Raw genomic sequence first — 16,072 nt, 5'->3', positions numbered from 1 at the left:
TCTATGTAAGTCTGGTAGGAGGGCCATAGAGGGAGGAGCCAGCCCACACTATTAAACTCTTAAAGTGCCAGTGGCTCCTAGTGGACCTGTCTATACCCCATGGTACTAATGTGGACCCCAGCATCGACTACAAGAAAAGGATTTACTCGGAGGTAATTAAAATCCTATTTTTGTTTCTTGTGGAAAGACACTGGTTCTCAGATGGATCTCTCGTAACAAGGATAGGGCTGGTGTATATGATCACTGCTATGAAACAGAATACATCGATAAGGACAGCGACGGCATAGAGCGGGTGTAATGACAGCATCTGCCCCATAGACCGCAGTCTCTTAACCCCTTCAGTGATGTCGTTATTACCAGGTCACCGCTCCCAGGGTGGGTTTTTAAATCAATTACCTCTTTGCTACCAGGGGTTTCACGAGCTGGACATCATGCTCGTTGCCAGGGGTTTCACGTGCTGGGGGTCATGCTCGTTGCCAAGGGGATGTATATGCGATGGTGGGCACTAGTCCGCCAGCACCGAAATCCTTCTCCCTCGCCTCACTCTTCCCTAGTTCTCCGCTCGGGATTGGGGCGGGGGGGGGGGGGGCAGTTTTGCAGAATGACGCAGAGTACTAGAGAAGAGGGGGAGGGATTTCAGTGCCGGCGGGCGCCCTTGGCACTGCCTGTTGGATTGTCTGGACATGCCGCGGAAATCTTCCAGGACAGCCAATATCAGCAGTGCAGCTGCCTCCGGCCTCTAGGAACACCACTGAAGTGGGTAAATCAGCAACGGCCCTGTATGACCGCCCATATAAACGCATTATTCTTCATCAGTAATAAGCCCATTACCTCTCTGGAGACTTGGAATGGCTTCTGTGTCTGTGACTGCGATGATGACCTGTTGGTAGAAACAGAGCAGTATAAGATTAACCCTTGCACGCCAGTATCTTTTCCAATTAGCAACTAATATAACTGCCTTATGTAAATAGGATCAGCAGTGAATGCAGAAACCCTGGCCTGTGGAGAGATCGTAGCAGCTGGATATAAAAGGGAGAGGAGCCTCCTAGCTGTCCAGCGGTACCACGCTGAGAGGAGGTCCGCGTCCTCTTGTTAGTGGGACAAAGAAGAGAAACGTTATCCAAGTCTCTGATAGGAGGTGTCTGACACAGAGGGGAAAAGGCAAGTGTTCTGCCTCGGGGTACTTGCAGGGGTGCCCTGGTTTGGTGGTCCGGAACCATGTGGACAAACAAGAGAACCCTGTTCCTCACCACACAACTGACCCTAAGGAGGACATTCACACAATTTACTTGATTTCAGATTTTTTTCAGAATTTCTCAAAAAATAAAAAAAGTTTCAGCCTGTGGATGAAAAAGATTCTGATCCTCTACAGCCCTGGCCAAATGTGGAGAATGTCGCAAGTATTAGTTCTCACAAATCTGCTGCTTCAGTGTTTTTATACCTTCTAGTCAGAGGTTACGCTGGTCTCCTGAAGTACAATTACAGCATTTCATGTGTCAGAGGCTTTTACTGACAATGTCATTACGTTTATGCAGAGTGACCCTTCTTTTTCACCCTGGCTGCCGTCAATCACCTTCTGGGCCACATACCGACTGATGGCCGCCATTCGGATCCATGGCCAGAAAACTCCCCAGACACTAATCCCATTGAGGACTTGTGGTCAAACAAAAAACCCACAAATTCTAACAAACTCCAAGCACGGATTAGGCGAGAATGGGGGTAGTTTATAGTTATTTCTTTTGTGGCAACTTATTTGTGAGTAGTTAACAACTTAACTGACATACTTTGTCCAAAAACTGCTCAGAAATGGTCTTTTTTCAATGCTTGAATTTGGTGAAGAACATCTTCTGAACACTTTTATCATTTCAAAATAAAAAAATTAAATGGTCTGTGACAGAAAATATTGGACCATCAAGATATCGTGGCCTAACAATGGGGAACTGAAAACTGCTTCTTTCATAGTTCTCCAACAGAGGGGCAACTGTCATTAGATTTTGCCAGTGGCTGCAGGAAGAGGCAGCCGCCGGGTATAGACAGGGACACAGTGACTCCTGTCATTAGATTTTCCCAGTGGCTGCAGGAAGAGGCAGCCGCCGGGTATAGACAGGGACACAGTGACTCCTGTCATTAGATTTTCCCGGTGTCTGCAGGAAGAGGCAGCCGCCGGGTATACACAGGGACACAGTGACTCCTGTCATTAGATTTTCCCGGTGTCTGCAGAAAGAGGCAGCCGCCGGGTATACACAGGGACACAGTGACTCCTGTCATTAGATTTTCCCAGTGGCTGCAGGAAGAGGCAGGTGCTAGATATACACAGGGGAACAGCAACTCATTGCATCAGATTTTCCCGGTGGCTGCAGGAAGAGGCAGCCGCCGGGTATACACAGGGGCACAGCGACTCATTGCATTAGATTTTTCCGGTGGCTGCAGGGAGAGGCAGGTGCTGGGTATACACCAGGATGCATTGGCTCATTGCATTAAGGAGGTCATTCGGGTGCGGACGCAAAGCGGCTATTGCACACATCAATGTTTTTGCACTGATCTTGCGTTTGAGCTGCAGTGCACACGTGCAGCGAAAATAGGATTTTAATACCTGCCTTAAATCCTTTTCTCTTAGTCCGTAGAGGATGCTGGGGTCATCATAGAACCATGGGGTATAGACGGGATCCGCAGGAGACATGGGCACTTTAAGACTTTAAAAGGGTGTGAACTGGCTCCTCCCTCTATGCCCCTCCTCCAGACTCCAGTTATAGGAACTGTGCCCAGGGAGACGGACATTTCAAGGAAAGGATTTATTGTTAAACTAAGGTGAGATTCATACCAGCTCACACAACAAACACGCCGCACAACATGGCATTCAACAGAACACAAGCCAACGGCATGAACAATTGCAGCAACATGCTGACAATAACGTAATACAACATGTGTGTAACACAACTAATAACTGCAAATACAGTACGCACTGGGACGGGCGCCCAGCATCCTCTACGGATTTACCGGTAAGTATTAAAATCCTATTTTCTCATACGTCCTAGAGGATGCTGGGGTCACCATAGAACCATGGGGTTATACCAAAGCTCTAGAACGGGCGGGAGAGTGCGGATGACTCTGCAGCACCGATTGACCAAACTTAAAGTCTTCATCGGCCAAGGTGTCAAACTTGTAGAACTTTGCAAATGTGTTTGACCCCGACCAAGTAGCTGCTCATGTGGAGACAAGTTTCCTGATTTGACCATCTTCCTTGGAAGTTTTCTCCCATTGTGACTGCTCCCCAGCCTCGGAGGCTTGCATCCGTGGTCACTAGGATCCAGTCCTGTATCCCGAACCTGCGCCCCTCTAGAAGGTGAGAGCTGTGCAGCCACCACAGGAGTGATACCCTGGTTTTGGAAGACCGGATTATCCTCCGGTGCATGTGTAGGTGGGACCCGGACCACTTGTCCAACAGGTCCCACTGGAACACTCTGGCATGGAACCTGCCAAACTGAATGGCCTCGTAGGCCGCAACCATCTTCCCCAGCAACCGAATGCATTGATGGATTGACACACTTGCTGGCTTCAGAATTTGTTTGACCAGACTCTGAAGTTCCAGAGCCTTTGCCACTGGAAGAAAGACTCTCTGTAGTTCTGTGTCCAGTATCATTCCCAAAAACGACAACCGCGTCGTCGGAATCAACTGTGATTTTGGCAAAAGTTTAGGAGCCAACCATGTTGCTGAAGGACTGTCAGGGAGAGTGCAACTTTTGTACCAACTGGTCCCTGGATCTCACCTTTATCAGGAGATCGTCCAAGTAAGGAGAACCATCATCTCCGCCATCACTTTTGGTGAAAATCCTCGGAGCCGTGGACAGACCAAACGGCAACGTTTGAAATTGGTAATGACAATCCTGAATTGCAAACCTCAGGTAAGCCTGATGCGGAGGATAAATGGGAGCATGTAAGTAGGCATTCTTTATGTCCACCGACACCATACAATCCCCTTCCTCCAGACTGGAGATCACTGCTCGGGGAGACTACAGCTTGAATTTGAATTTCTTTAGGTAGAAATTTAGGGATTTCAGGTTTAGGAGTGGTCTGACTGAGCCGTCCGGCTTCGGGACCACAAACAGGCTCGAATAAAAACCTTCTCCCTGTTGTGACTGGGGAACCCTGACGATAATAAGAATTTACTCACCGGTAAATCTATTTCTCGTAGTCCGTAGTGGATGCTGGGAACTCCGAAAGGACCATGGGGAATAGCGGCTCCGCAGGAGACTGGGCACAACTAAAGAAAGCTTTTAGGTCACCTGGTGTGCACTGGCTCCTCCCACTATGACCCTCCTCCAAGCCTCAGTTAGGACACCGTGCCCGGACAAGCTGACATAATAAGGAAGGATTTTGAATCCCGGGTAAGACTCTTACCAGCCACACCAATCACACCGTATAACTCGTGATACCATATCCAGTTAACAGTATGAAATATAACAGAGCCTCTCAACAGATGGCTCAACAATAACCCTTTAGTTAACAATAACTATGTACAAGTATTGCAGACAATCCGCACTTGGGACGGGCGCCCAGCATCCACTACGGACTACGAGAAATAGATTTACCGGTGAGTAAAATCTTATTTTCTCTGACGTCCTAGTGGATGCTGGGAACTCCGAAAGGACCATGGGGATTATACCAAAGATCCCAAACGGGCGGGAGAGTGCGGATGACTCTGCAGCACCGAATGAGAGAACTCAAGGTCCTCCTCAGCCAGGGTATCAAATATGTAGAATTTTGCAAACGTGTTTGCCCCTGACCAAGTAGCAGCTCAGCAAAGTTGTAAAGCCGAGACCCCCCGGGCAGCCGCCCAAGATGAGCCCACCTTCCTTATGGAATGGGCTTTTACTGATTTAGGATGCGGCAGTCCAGCCGCAGAATGCGCCAGCTGAATTGTGCTACAAATCCAGCGAGCAATAGTCTGCTTAGAAGCAGGAGCACCCAGCTTGTTGGGTGCATACAGGATAAATAGCGAGTCAATTTTCCTGACTCTAGCCGTCCTGGAAACATAAATTTTCAAGGCCCTGACCACGTCCAGCAACTTGGAATCCTCCAAGTCCCTAGTAGCCGCAGGCACCACAATAGGTTGGTTCAAGTGAAAAGCTGATACCACCTTAGGGAGAAACTGGGGACGAGTCCTCAATTCTGCCCTATCCATATGGAAAATCAGATAAGGGCTTTTACATGACAAAGCCACCAATTCTGACACACGCCTGGCTGAAGCCAAGGCCAATAACATGACCACTTTCCACGTGAGATATTTTAGATCCACGGTTTTAGGTGGCTCAAACCAATGTGATTTTAAGAAACTCAACACCACAGTGAGATCCCAAGGTGCCACTGGAGGCACAAAAGGGGGCTGAATATGCAGCACTCCCTTAACAAATGTCTGAACTACAGGTAGTGAAGCTAGTTCTTTCTGGAAGAAAATCGACAAAGCAGAGATCTGTACCTTAATGGAGCCTAATTTTAGGCCCATAGTCACTCCTGCTTGTAGGAAATGCAGAAATCGACCCAGTTGAAATTCCTCTGTTGGGGCCTTTTTGGCCTCACACCAAGCAACATACATCCGCCATATGCGGTGATAATGCTTTGCAGTTACATCTTTCCTGGCTTTAATCAGCGTAGGAATGACTTCCTCCGGAATGCCCTTTTCCTTCAGGATCCGGCGTTCAACCGCCCTGCCGTCAAACGCAGCCGCGGTAAGTCTTGGAACAGACAGGGCCCCTGCTGTAGCAGATCCTGTCTGAGCGGCAGAGGCCATGGGTCCTCTGAGATCATCTCTTGAAGTTCCGGGTACCACGCTCGTCTTGGCCAATCCGGAACCACGAGTATTGTTCTTACTCCTCGTTTTCTTATTATTCTCAGTACCCTTGGTATGAGAGGCAGAGGAGGGAACACATAAACTGACTGGTACACCCACGGTGTCACTAGAGCGTCCACAGCTATCGCCTGAGGGTCCCTTGACCTGGCGCAATACCACCTGTGGCCGTTCCCAACGGTTTACCAAAAGTTGGAAGACTTCTGGATGAAGTCCCCACTCTCCCGGGTGTAGGTCGTGTCCGCTGAGGAAGTCTGCTTCCCAGTTGTCCACTCCCGGAATGAACACTGCTGACAGTGCTAAGACGTGATTTTCCGCCCATCGGAGAATCCTTGTGGCTTCTGCCATCGCCATCCTGCTTCTTGTGCCGCCCTGTCGGTTTACATGGGCGACTGCCGTGATGTTGTCGGATTGGATCAGTACCGGCTGGTTTTGAAGCAGAGGCCTTGCCTGACTTAGGGCATTGTAAATGGCCCTCAGTTCCAGAATATTTATGTGTAGGGACGACTCCCGACTTGACCAAAGTCCTTGGAAATTTCTTCCCTGTGTGACTGCCCCCCAGCCTCGAAGGCTGGCATCCGTGGTTAGCAGGACCCAGTCCTGTATGCCGAATCTGCGGCCCTCTTGAAGATGAGCACTCTGCAGCCACCACAGTAGAGATACCCTGGTCCTTGGAGACAGGGTTATCAGCCGATGCATCTGAGGATGCGATCCCGACCACTTGTCCAAGAGGTCCCACTGAAAGGTTCTTGCATGGAACCTGCCGAATGGAATTTTGCTTCGTAAGAAGCTACCATTTTTCCCAGGACTCGTGTGCAGTGATGCACCGATACCTGTTTTGGTTTCAGGAGGTCTCTGACTAGAGATGACAGCTCCTTGGCTTTCTCCTGCGGGAGAAACACTTTTTTCTGTTCTGTGTCCAGAACCATCCCCAGGAACAGCAGGCGTGTGGTAGGAACCAGCTGTGACTTTGGAATGTATAGAATCCATCCGTGCTGTTGTAGCACTTCCCGAGATAGTGCTACTCCGACCAGCAACTGCTCCTTGGACCTCGCCTTTATAAGGAGATCGTCCAAGTACGGGATAATTAAAACTTCCTTTCGCGAAGGAGTATCATCATTTCTGCCATTACCTTGGTAAAGACCCTCGGTGCCGTGGACAGTCCAAACGGCAGTGTTTGGAATTGGTAATGGCAATCCTGTACCACAAATCTGAGGTACTCCTGGTGAGGATGGTAAATGGGGACATGTAGGTAAGCCTCCTTGATGTCCAGGGATACCATGTAATCCCCCTCCTCCAGGCTTGCAATAATCGCCCTGAGCGATTCCATCTTGAACTTGAATTTTTTTATGTATGTGTTCAAGGATTTCAAATATAAAATGGGTCTCACCGAACCGTCCGGTTTCGGTATGTGGAATAGTAACCCCGTCCTTGTTGAAGTAGGGGCACCTTGACTATCACCTGCTGGGAATACAGCTTGTGAATTGCCTCTAGCACAGTCTCCCTGCCTGAGGGAGTTGTCGGCAAGGCAGATTTGAGGAAACGGCGGGGGGGAGACACCTCGAATTCCAGCTTGTACCCCTGAAATACTACTTGAAGGATCTAGGGATCCACCTGTGAGCGAGCCCACTGATCGCTGAAATTTTTGAGGCGGCCCCCCACCGTACCTGGCTACGCCTGTGGAGCCCCCCCGTCATGCGGTGGACTCAGAGGAAGCGGAGGAAGAATTTTGATTCTGGGAACTGGCTGACTGGCGCAGCTTTTTCCCTCTTCCCTCGTTTTACACGCTTGCATTTCTGAAGCCGAAAGGACTGTACCTGATAATACAGTGCTTTCTGAGGCTGTGAGGAAACCTGAGGTAAAAAATTTTCCTTCCCAGCTGTTGCTGTGGATACAAGGTCCCAGAGACCATCCCCAAACAATTCCTCACCCTTATAAGGCTCTATGTGCCTTTTAAAGTTAGCATCACCTGTCCAGTGTCGGGTCTCTAATAACCTCCTGACCGAATGGACATTGCATTAATTCTGGATGCCAGCCGGCAAAATATCCCTCTGTGCATCCCTCATATATAAGACGTCTTATGTTCGCAAAATAGTATCCCTGTTTGACAGGGTTACAGACCACGCTGCAGCAGCACTATCTGCAGGTCTCAGTCTAGTACCCGAGTGTGTAAATACAGACATCAGGATAGCCTCCTGCTTTTTATCAGCAGGTACCTTCAAAGTGGCAGTATCCTAAGACGGCAGTGCCACCTTTTTTGACAAACGTGTGAGCGCTTTATCCACCCTAGGGGATATCTCCCAGCGTAACTTATCCTCTGGCGGGAAAGGGTACACCATCAGTAACTTTTTAGAAATTACCAGTTTCTTATCGGGGGAACCCACGCTTTTTCACACTTCATTCACTCATTTGATGGGGGAACAAAACACTGCCTGCTTTTTCTCCCCAAACATAAAACCCTTTTAGTGGTACTTGGGTTAATGTCAGAAATGTGTAACACATTTTTTATTGCCGGGATCATGTAACGGATGTTCCTAGTGGATTGTGTATATGTCTCAACCTCGTCGACACTGGAGTCAGACTCCGTGTCGACATCTGTGTCTGCCATCTGAGGGAGCGGGCGTTTTTGAGCCCCTGATGGCCTTTGAGACGCCTGGGCAGGCGCGGGCTGAGAAGCCGGCTGTCCCATAGCCGTTACGTCATCCAGCCTTTTATGTAAGGAGTTGACACTGTCGGTTTATACCTTCCACCTATCCATCCACTCTGGTGTCGGCCCCACAGGGGGCGACATCCCATTTATCGGCATCTGCTCTGTCATCACATAAGCCTCCTCATCAAACGTGTCGACACAGCCGTACCGACACACCGCACACACACAGGGAATGCTCTGACTGAGGACAGGACCCCACACAGCCCTTTGGGGAGACAGAGAGAGAGTATGCCAGCACACACCAGAGCGCTATATAATTTAGGGATTTTTTCCCAATAGCTGCTTGTATATACAATATTGCGCCTAAATTTAGTGCCCCCCCTCTCTTTTTAACCCTTTGAGCCTGAAAACTACAGGGGAGAGCCTGGGGAGCTGTCTTCCAGTTGCACTGTGAAGAGAAAATGGCGCCAGTGTGCTGAGAGAGATAGCTCCGCCCCTTTTTAGCAGACTTTTCTCCCGCATTTTTATGGATTCTGGCAGGGGTATTTATCACATATATAGCCTCTGGGGCTATATATTGTGATATATATGCCAGCCAAGGTGTTTTTATTGCTGCTCAGGGCGCCCCCCCCCAGCGCCCTGCACCCTCAGTGACCGGAGTGTGAAGTGTGCATGAGGAGCAATGGCGCACAGCTGCAGTGCTGTGCGCTACCTTGGTGAAGACTGATGTCTTCTGCCGACGATTTTCCGGACCTCTTCTTGCTTCTGGCTCTGTAAGGGGGACGGCGGCGCGGCTCCGGGACCGAACACCAAGGCCAGTTCCATGCGGTCGGTCCCTCTGGAGCTAATGGTGTCCAGTAGCCTAAGAAGCCCAAGCTAGCTGCAAGCAGGAAGGTTCGCTTCTTCTCCCCTTAGTCCCTCGCTGCAGTGAGCCTGTTGCCAGCAGGTCTCACTGTAAAATAAAAAACCTAATTATATACTTTCTTTCTAGAAGCTCAGGAGAGCCCCTAGTGTGCATCCAACCTCGGCCGGGCACAAAATCTAACTGAGGCTTGGAGGAGGGTCATAGTGGGAGGAGCCAGTGCACACCAGGTGACCTAAAAGCTTTCTTTGGTTGTGCCCAGTCTCCTGCGGAGCCGCTATTCCCCATGGTCCTTTCGGAGTTCCCAGCATCCACTAGGACGTCAGAGAAAACTTTATTTTGACACAACTTTTGTACTGCATCGCAAACTACCTCCCTGTTCGGAAGAGAAGCTGGTAAGGCCGATTTGAAAAACCGGCGAGGGGGAACGTCTTGAAACTCCAGCTTGTACCCTTGGGATACTATTTGTAAAACCCATGGGTCTAGGTCCGAACGAACACAAAACTGACTGAAGAGTTTGAGACGTGCCCCCACCGATGCGGACTCCCGCATAGTAGCCCCAACGTCATGCGGTGGAAGTGGTAGAAGCCTGGGAGGACTTCTGCTCCTGGGAGTCTGACAAGGCTGGTGATCGTTTACCTCTTCCCCTTCCTCTAGTAGCAAGGAAGGAAGAACCTCGGCCCTTTCTGTATTTATTGGGCCGAAAGGACTGCATCTGATAGGGATGCGTTTTCTTTTGTTGTGGAGGAACATAAGGCAAAAAGGATGACTTACCCGCGGTATCTGTAGATACCAAATTATCAAGGCTGTTACCAAATAAAGCCTTACCTTTATATGGTAGAGATTCCATACTTTTCTTGGAATCAGCATCAGCATTCCATTGGTGAATCCACAACGCTCCTCTAGCTGAGACAGCCATGGCATTGGCCTTTGATCCCAAAAGACCAATATCTCTCCCAGCTTACTTAAGGTATGCTGTAGCGTCCTTGATATAACCCAGCGTCAAGAGGACGCCATCCCTATCTAGGGTATCTATTTCAGAAGACATGTTGTCTGCCCACTTTCCGATAGCACTACTTCCCACACAGACGCAATGACAGGTCGGAGTAGTGTACCTGTGGTCGCATAAATGGACTTTAACTTAGTTTCTTGTTTACGATCCGCAGGATCCTTAAGGGCCGCTGTGTCAGGTGACGGAAGCGCCATCTTTTTAGACAAACGTGACAGGGCCTTGTCCACAGTGGGGGGTGACTCCCACTTTTCCCTATCCGCCGAGGAAAATGGATAAGCTACCGTAATTCTTTTGGGAATCTGAAACTTTTTGTCAGGAGCTTCCCAGAGTTTTTCAAATAGCGTGTTCAGTTCATGAGAGGGAGGAAATCTCAGGTTTCCTTTCCTTATACATACAGACCCTTTTATCAGGGACAGCCGGGTCCTCAGTGATGTGTAACACATCTTTAACCGCCACAATCATGTACTGAATGCTCTTTGCCAATTTTGGATCTAATCTGGAATCGCTGTAGTCGACACTGGAATCAGAGTCCGTGTCGGTATCAGAGTCTGCCAACTGGGCCAACGTACGTTTCTGTGACCCTGAGGGGACCTGACTTTGCAATAACATATCTTCTACAGATTTCTTCCATGCCTGGGTCTGAGACTCAGACTTATCTAGCCTCTTACTAATAAGAGCCACATTAGCATTCAAGGCGTTCAACACATTTATCCAATACGGCATCGGCGGTGCGGACAGGGTCCCTCCCCCAGCTGTTTGTGTCCCTAATACAGCCTCCTCCTGGGAAGAGCCTTCAGCCTCAGACATGCCGACACACTTGTACCAAACACCCACAGACACACTGGGCATATAGGGGACAGACCCACAGTAAAGTCTGTCAGAGAGACACAGAGGAAGATTGCCAGCTCACAACCCAGCGCTCAATCCCGGTTCTGAAACACTAAAGAATGCCCCAGACCTGCAGCGCTTTATATTACACATATATTGCACCAATATTACTGTGCCCCCCCGTTTTGCACCCCGATACTTATTCAGAAGTGAAACACAGAAACATAGAATTTGTCGGCAGATAAGAACCACTTGGCCCATCTAGTCTGCCCCCTTTTTTTTTTTTTTATATTATTTTTATCTCTAACCTTATTTGATCCTTATTTCTTTGTAAGGATATCCTTATGTCTATCCCATGCATGTTTAAATTGCTCTACTGCCTTAGCCTCTACCACCTCTGATGGGAGGCTATTCCACTTGTCCACTACCCTTTCTGTGAAATAATTTTTCCGCAAATTTCCCCTGAACCTCCCCCCCTCCAGTCTCAGTGCATGTCCTCGTGTCCTGTTGCTTCTCTTCATTTGGAGAATGTTTCCCTCCTGGACTTTGTTAAAACCCTTGATATATTTGAAAGTTTCTATCATGTCCCCCCTTTCCCTTCTCTGCTCCAAACTATACATATTGAGATTTCTTAGTCTTTCTGGGGATGTTTTGTGATGTAGGCCATGCACCATTTTAGTTGCCCTCCTTTGTACAGTTTCTAATGTATTAATATCCTTTTGAAGATATGGCCTCCAGAACTGAATAGAGTATTCTAGATGAGGCCGTACCAATGACCTATACAGTGGCATTATTACTTCTTTCTTTCTGCTGCTGATTCCTCTCCCAATGCAACCAAGCATCTGACTAGCCTTCCTCATTGCCTTGTTACATTGCTTACCTGCCTTTAAGTCATCTGAAATAGTGACTCCTAGATCCCTTTCCTCCTCAGTAGTTTCCAGTATAGTGCCATTACTACTGTATTTAGCTTTAGGATTTTTGAGACCCAAGTGCATGATTTTGCATTTTTTGGCATTAAACTGTAATTGCCAGACTCTTGACCATTCCTCTAGTCTACCTAGATCCTCAATCATTTGTTTTACCCCACCTGGTGTGTCTACCCTGTTGCATACCTTTGTGTCATCTGCAAAAAGGCATACTTTCCCTTTAATGCCATTTGCAATGTCACCAATAAAGATATTAAAAAGCACTGGTCCAAGTACAGATCCCTGGGGTACTCCACTGGTAACATTTCCCTCCTGTGAATGCACTCCATTTACCACAACTCTCTGTTTTCTATCCTTCAACCAAGATCTTATCCATTCAATAATCCTAATATCCAATCCCAAACTTTCAAGTTTATTTAGCAGTCTGCGATGTGGAACTGTGTCAAAAGCCTTACTAAAGTCTAGATAAGCTATATCCATGGCTCCACCTTTATCCATCACTTTTGTCACACAATCAAAAAAGTCAATAAGATTTGTTTGACATGATCTCCCCCCAGTGAATCCATGCTGTTTGGGATCCAGTAAATTGCCGGATTTGAGATAATCTACAACGCTTTCTTTTAAGAGTGTTTCCATCAATTTCCCTACTACTGATGTAAGACTCACTGGTCTGTAGTTGTTTGCCTCTTCCTTGCTTCCACTTTTGTGCAGTGGGACTACGTTTGCTCTTTTCCAGTCCCCTGGAATTACTCCTGTAGCTAATGACTGGTTGAATAATTCTGTCAATGGTGCTACCAGCACCTCTTTAAGTTCTTTTAGTATCCTTGGATGTATCCCATCTGGCCCCATAGATTTGTCCACTTTCAGCTTTGAGAGTTCTGTTAGGACCTTCTCCTCTGTAAATGTACTTGTTTCATTTTCCTGAATATCCCTGCAACTTAACTGTGGCCCCTTCCCCTCTCTTTCAGTAGTAAATACTGAGCAAAAATAATCATTAAGATGATCTGCTATTAAATTGTCTCCTTCAACAAGACTCCCAGTGTGAGGAAGGACCAGCATCTCTGCAGCCTGTGTAGAGGAAAATGGCGCTGAGATGTGTGAGCTGTGAGGACGAAGCTCCACCCCCTTAATGGCGCGCTTCTGTCTCGCTTTTTTAAAATATATATTTATACTGGCGGGGGTTAGGACAGTCCCCCCCCCCCCCCCCCTATATATATCCACCTCACCGTCCCCTGCATCAGAAAATGACACAAAAATAAATAAAAACACTCATGACCTTTTCATGTGTCGACCATTTGTCCATGTCGACTTAACGAGTGTCAACCTTAACATTGTCGACCATTCATACTGGAACCGTTGACCCCTGACGGACGTTCCTTCGCAATCAAAAAGATGTAGCCCAAGGAGGAGGCTCAACCAATAGAAGCAAAGCGTTTCGGTAACCCAGCCACCCACCTCCCATACTCTCAGGAGAGCAGCTCTGGCATGAGGAAGACGTGCAGAAACCAAAGGCACAGAGCTTTAACCAGGACGCAGTACCTGGAGATTTAGATTTGGATCGATGGCGTCTTTCCCTAGATCGGCTGCGGTGTCTTCTTGGACTTTTACTCCTGTGTCTCTCTCGGCGAGGAGGAGAAGGACTGTTGGCAGAAGAGAAGACAATCAGCAAATACTGTCCCCACGCACCTGGAACACTGCAGATCAGATTTCTTTCTATAAATATCCAACGTAAAGCGCGGCGAGAACCATGCATCGCTTGTAAGCGGTGACATCACATACGCACCTCCTTCTCTTGGGGGAACGGCTGCGTCTGAAATGCAAACAGATTACCGTGAGAAATGCGAGCGCTCGATCGTACACACTAAACACAGGGTGAGGTCGTCACATTAGCAAGTTACTATAGACATAAACGGCAAAACACAGGACGTACACTGGACGCTATTCAGCAAGGATTGCAAATTCTGGCACGCCGGGGGCCGCCCAGCACGCCAACTCCCCCTTCATCTGCAACATGCACTAACTGGCGCAATTCGTGCACAGTCCCAGAGATTAGGGAAGGCTCCTGCCGGCGCAGCCTGGCTGTGACAGCACAAGGACCACCGCCATTTTTCTGATGGGAGCAGCTGCGCATGACGTCACGTAGCCGCTCTCGCAACACTCCGTCTTGGAAACGAAGCTTTGCTGCCTTGCGAACGCCTCTGTCTATCAGGCAGAGACGTTCACAAATACTGCGGGGCGCCCACAGTAAATGGGGTCACATGTGCAGGACGAGCTATGCGCATGCACCCGCCGGGTGAACGCAGAAATTCCAGTTGGCTCGCGATTAGTGATCCCACCTGAATTAGGCCTATAGCGCAGTACAATCAGTAACGCCCTGGTCGCAGAACAGGCCGCTCACTGGTTACGCCGGGATCTATTGCCCGGCCACCTGTACACAGGACTGCGTCATCCAGGGACAGAGAGCACAGTTATCATTGGCTGCAGTTCCATCGTATCAGGTGTGTCCACCGCCAGAAGACTGGTGTGCGTGGAACGCCTTCAGGAGAGCTAGCATGCAATCCAACATCAGGAAAGCCGACGTTATCGTGCTGAGGTCACACGCACTCTATCCGACTTACCTTCTTGGTGAGCGGCTGCGGCTTCTCCGATAGCGAGGTGAAGGAGACCTGCGCGGTCTGTCTAGGTCACGATAACTGCGCCTATGATGATCAGGAGAAGGTTCTCTGCCCTGAGACAAGTAAAAGGGTAGAAATCATCGTTACTTCTGTATTATCTGTAGCATCCACTACATTCCATCAGACCCTCCACAATGTAATAGAGGCCACTCCGTCACCCTTCTACAGGTCATAGCGTGAGGGGTCTACATCCAGACTCTCCACAATGTAATAGAGGCTACTCCATCACCCTTCTACAAGTCATAGAGTGAGGAGGCTACATCCAGACTCTCCACAGTGTAATAGAGGCCACTCCGTCACCCTTCTACAGGTCATAGCGTGAGGAGGCTACATCCAGACTCTCCACAATGTAATAGAGGCTACTCCATCACCCTTCTACAAGTCATAGAGTGAGGAGGCTACATCCAGACTCTCCACAGTGTAATAGAGGCCACTCCGTCACCCTTCTACAGGTCATAGCGTGAGGAGGCTACATCCAGACTCTCCACAATGTAATAGAGGCCACTCCATCACCCTTCTACAAGTCATAGAGTGAGGAGGCTACATCCAGACTCTCCACAGTGTAATAGAGGCCACTCCGTCACCCTTCTACAGGTCATAGCGTGAGGAGGCTACATCCAGACTCTCCACAGTGTAATAGAGGCCACTCCATCACCCTTCTACAAGTCAGAGTGAGGAGGCTACATCCAGACTCTCCACAGTGTAATAGAGGCCACTCCATCACCCTTCTACAGGTCATAGCATGAGGAGGCTACATCCAGACTCTCCACAGTGTAATAGAGGCCACTCCGTCACCCTTCTACAGGTCATAGCGTGAGGAGGCTACATCCAGACTCTCCACAGTGTAATAGAGGCCACTCTGTCACCCTTCTACAGGTCATAGCGTGAGGGGGCTACATCCAGACTCTCCACAATGTAATAGAGGCCACTTCGTCACCCTTCTACAGGTCATAGCGTGAGGAGGCTACATCCAGACTCTCCACAATGTAATAGAGGCCACCCAGTCACCCTTCTACAGGTCATACCGTGAGGGGGCTACATCCAGACTCTCCACAGTGTAATAGAGGCCACTCCGTCACCCTTCTACAGGTCATAGCGTGAGGGGGCTACATCCAGACTCTCCACAATGTAATAGAGGCCACTCCATCACCCTTCTACAGGTCATAGCGTGAGGGGGCTACATCCAGACTCTCCACAATGTAATAGAGGCCACTCCATCACCCTTCTACAGGTCATAGCGTGAGGGGGCTACATCCAGACTCTCCACAATGTAA

The 16,072-nt window shown here is 48.8% G+C and overlaps 1 protein-coding gene across 1 annotated transcript in view; it reads right to left on the bottom strand.

The window, feature by feature from the left end:
- PRPF38A (pre-mRNA processing factor 38A) overlaps positions 1 to 16,072 on the bottom strand; it is a 68,533-nt gene that overhangs the window by 20,281 nt on the left and 32,180 nt on the right. Inside the window, exons 6-9 of the mRNA XM_063938887.1 lie at positions 14,742 to 14,851; positions 13,907 to 13,933; positions 13,663 to 13,763; positions 832 to 880 (exon numbers count right to left, since the gene is read on the bottom strand). Of these exons, the coding sequence (XP_063794957.1) occupies positions 832 to 880; positions 13,663 to 13,763; positions 13,907 to 13,933; positions 14,742 to 14,851 (287 nt within the window). The remainder of the gene's footprint in view (positions 1 to 831; positions 881 to 13,662; positions 13,764 to 13,906; positions 13,934 to 14,741; positions 14,852 to 16,072) is intronic.

This window comes from Pseudophryne corroboree, chromosome 9 (assembly GCF_028390025.1).
Source record: "Pseudophryne corroboree isolate aPseCor3 chromosome 9, aPseCor3.hap2, whole genome shotgun sequence".
NCBI lineage: Eukaryota > Metazoa > Chordata > Amphibia > Anura > Myobatrachidae > Pseudophryne > Pseudophryne corroboree.
Note: the sequence above shows the minus strand (reverse complement) of the source record. Positions and strands in the feature narration are given on the sequence as shown.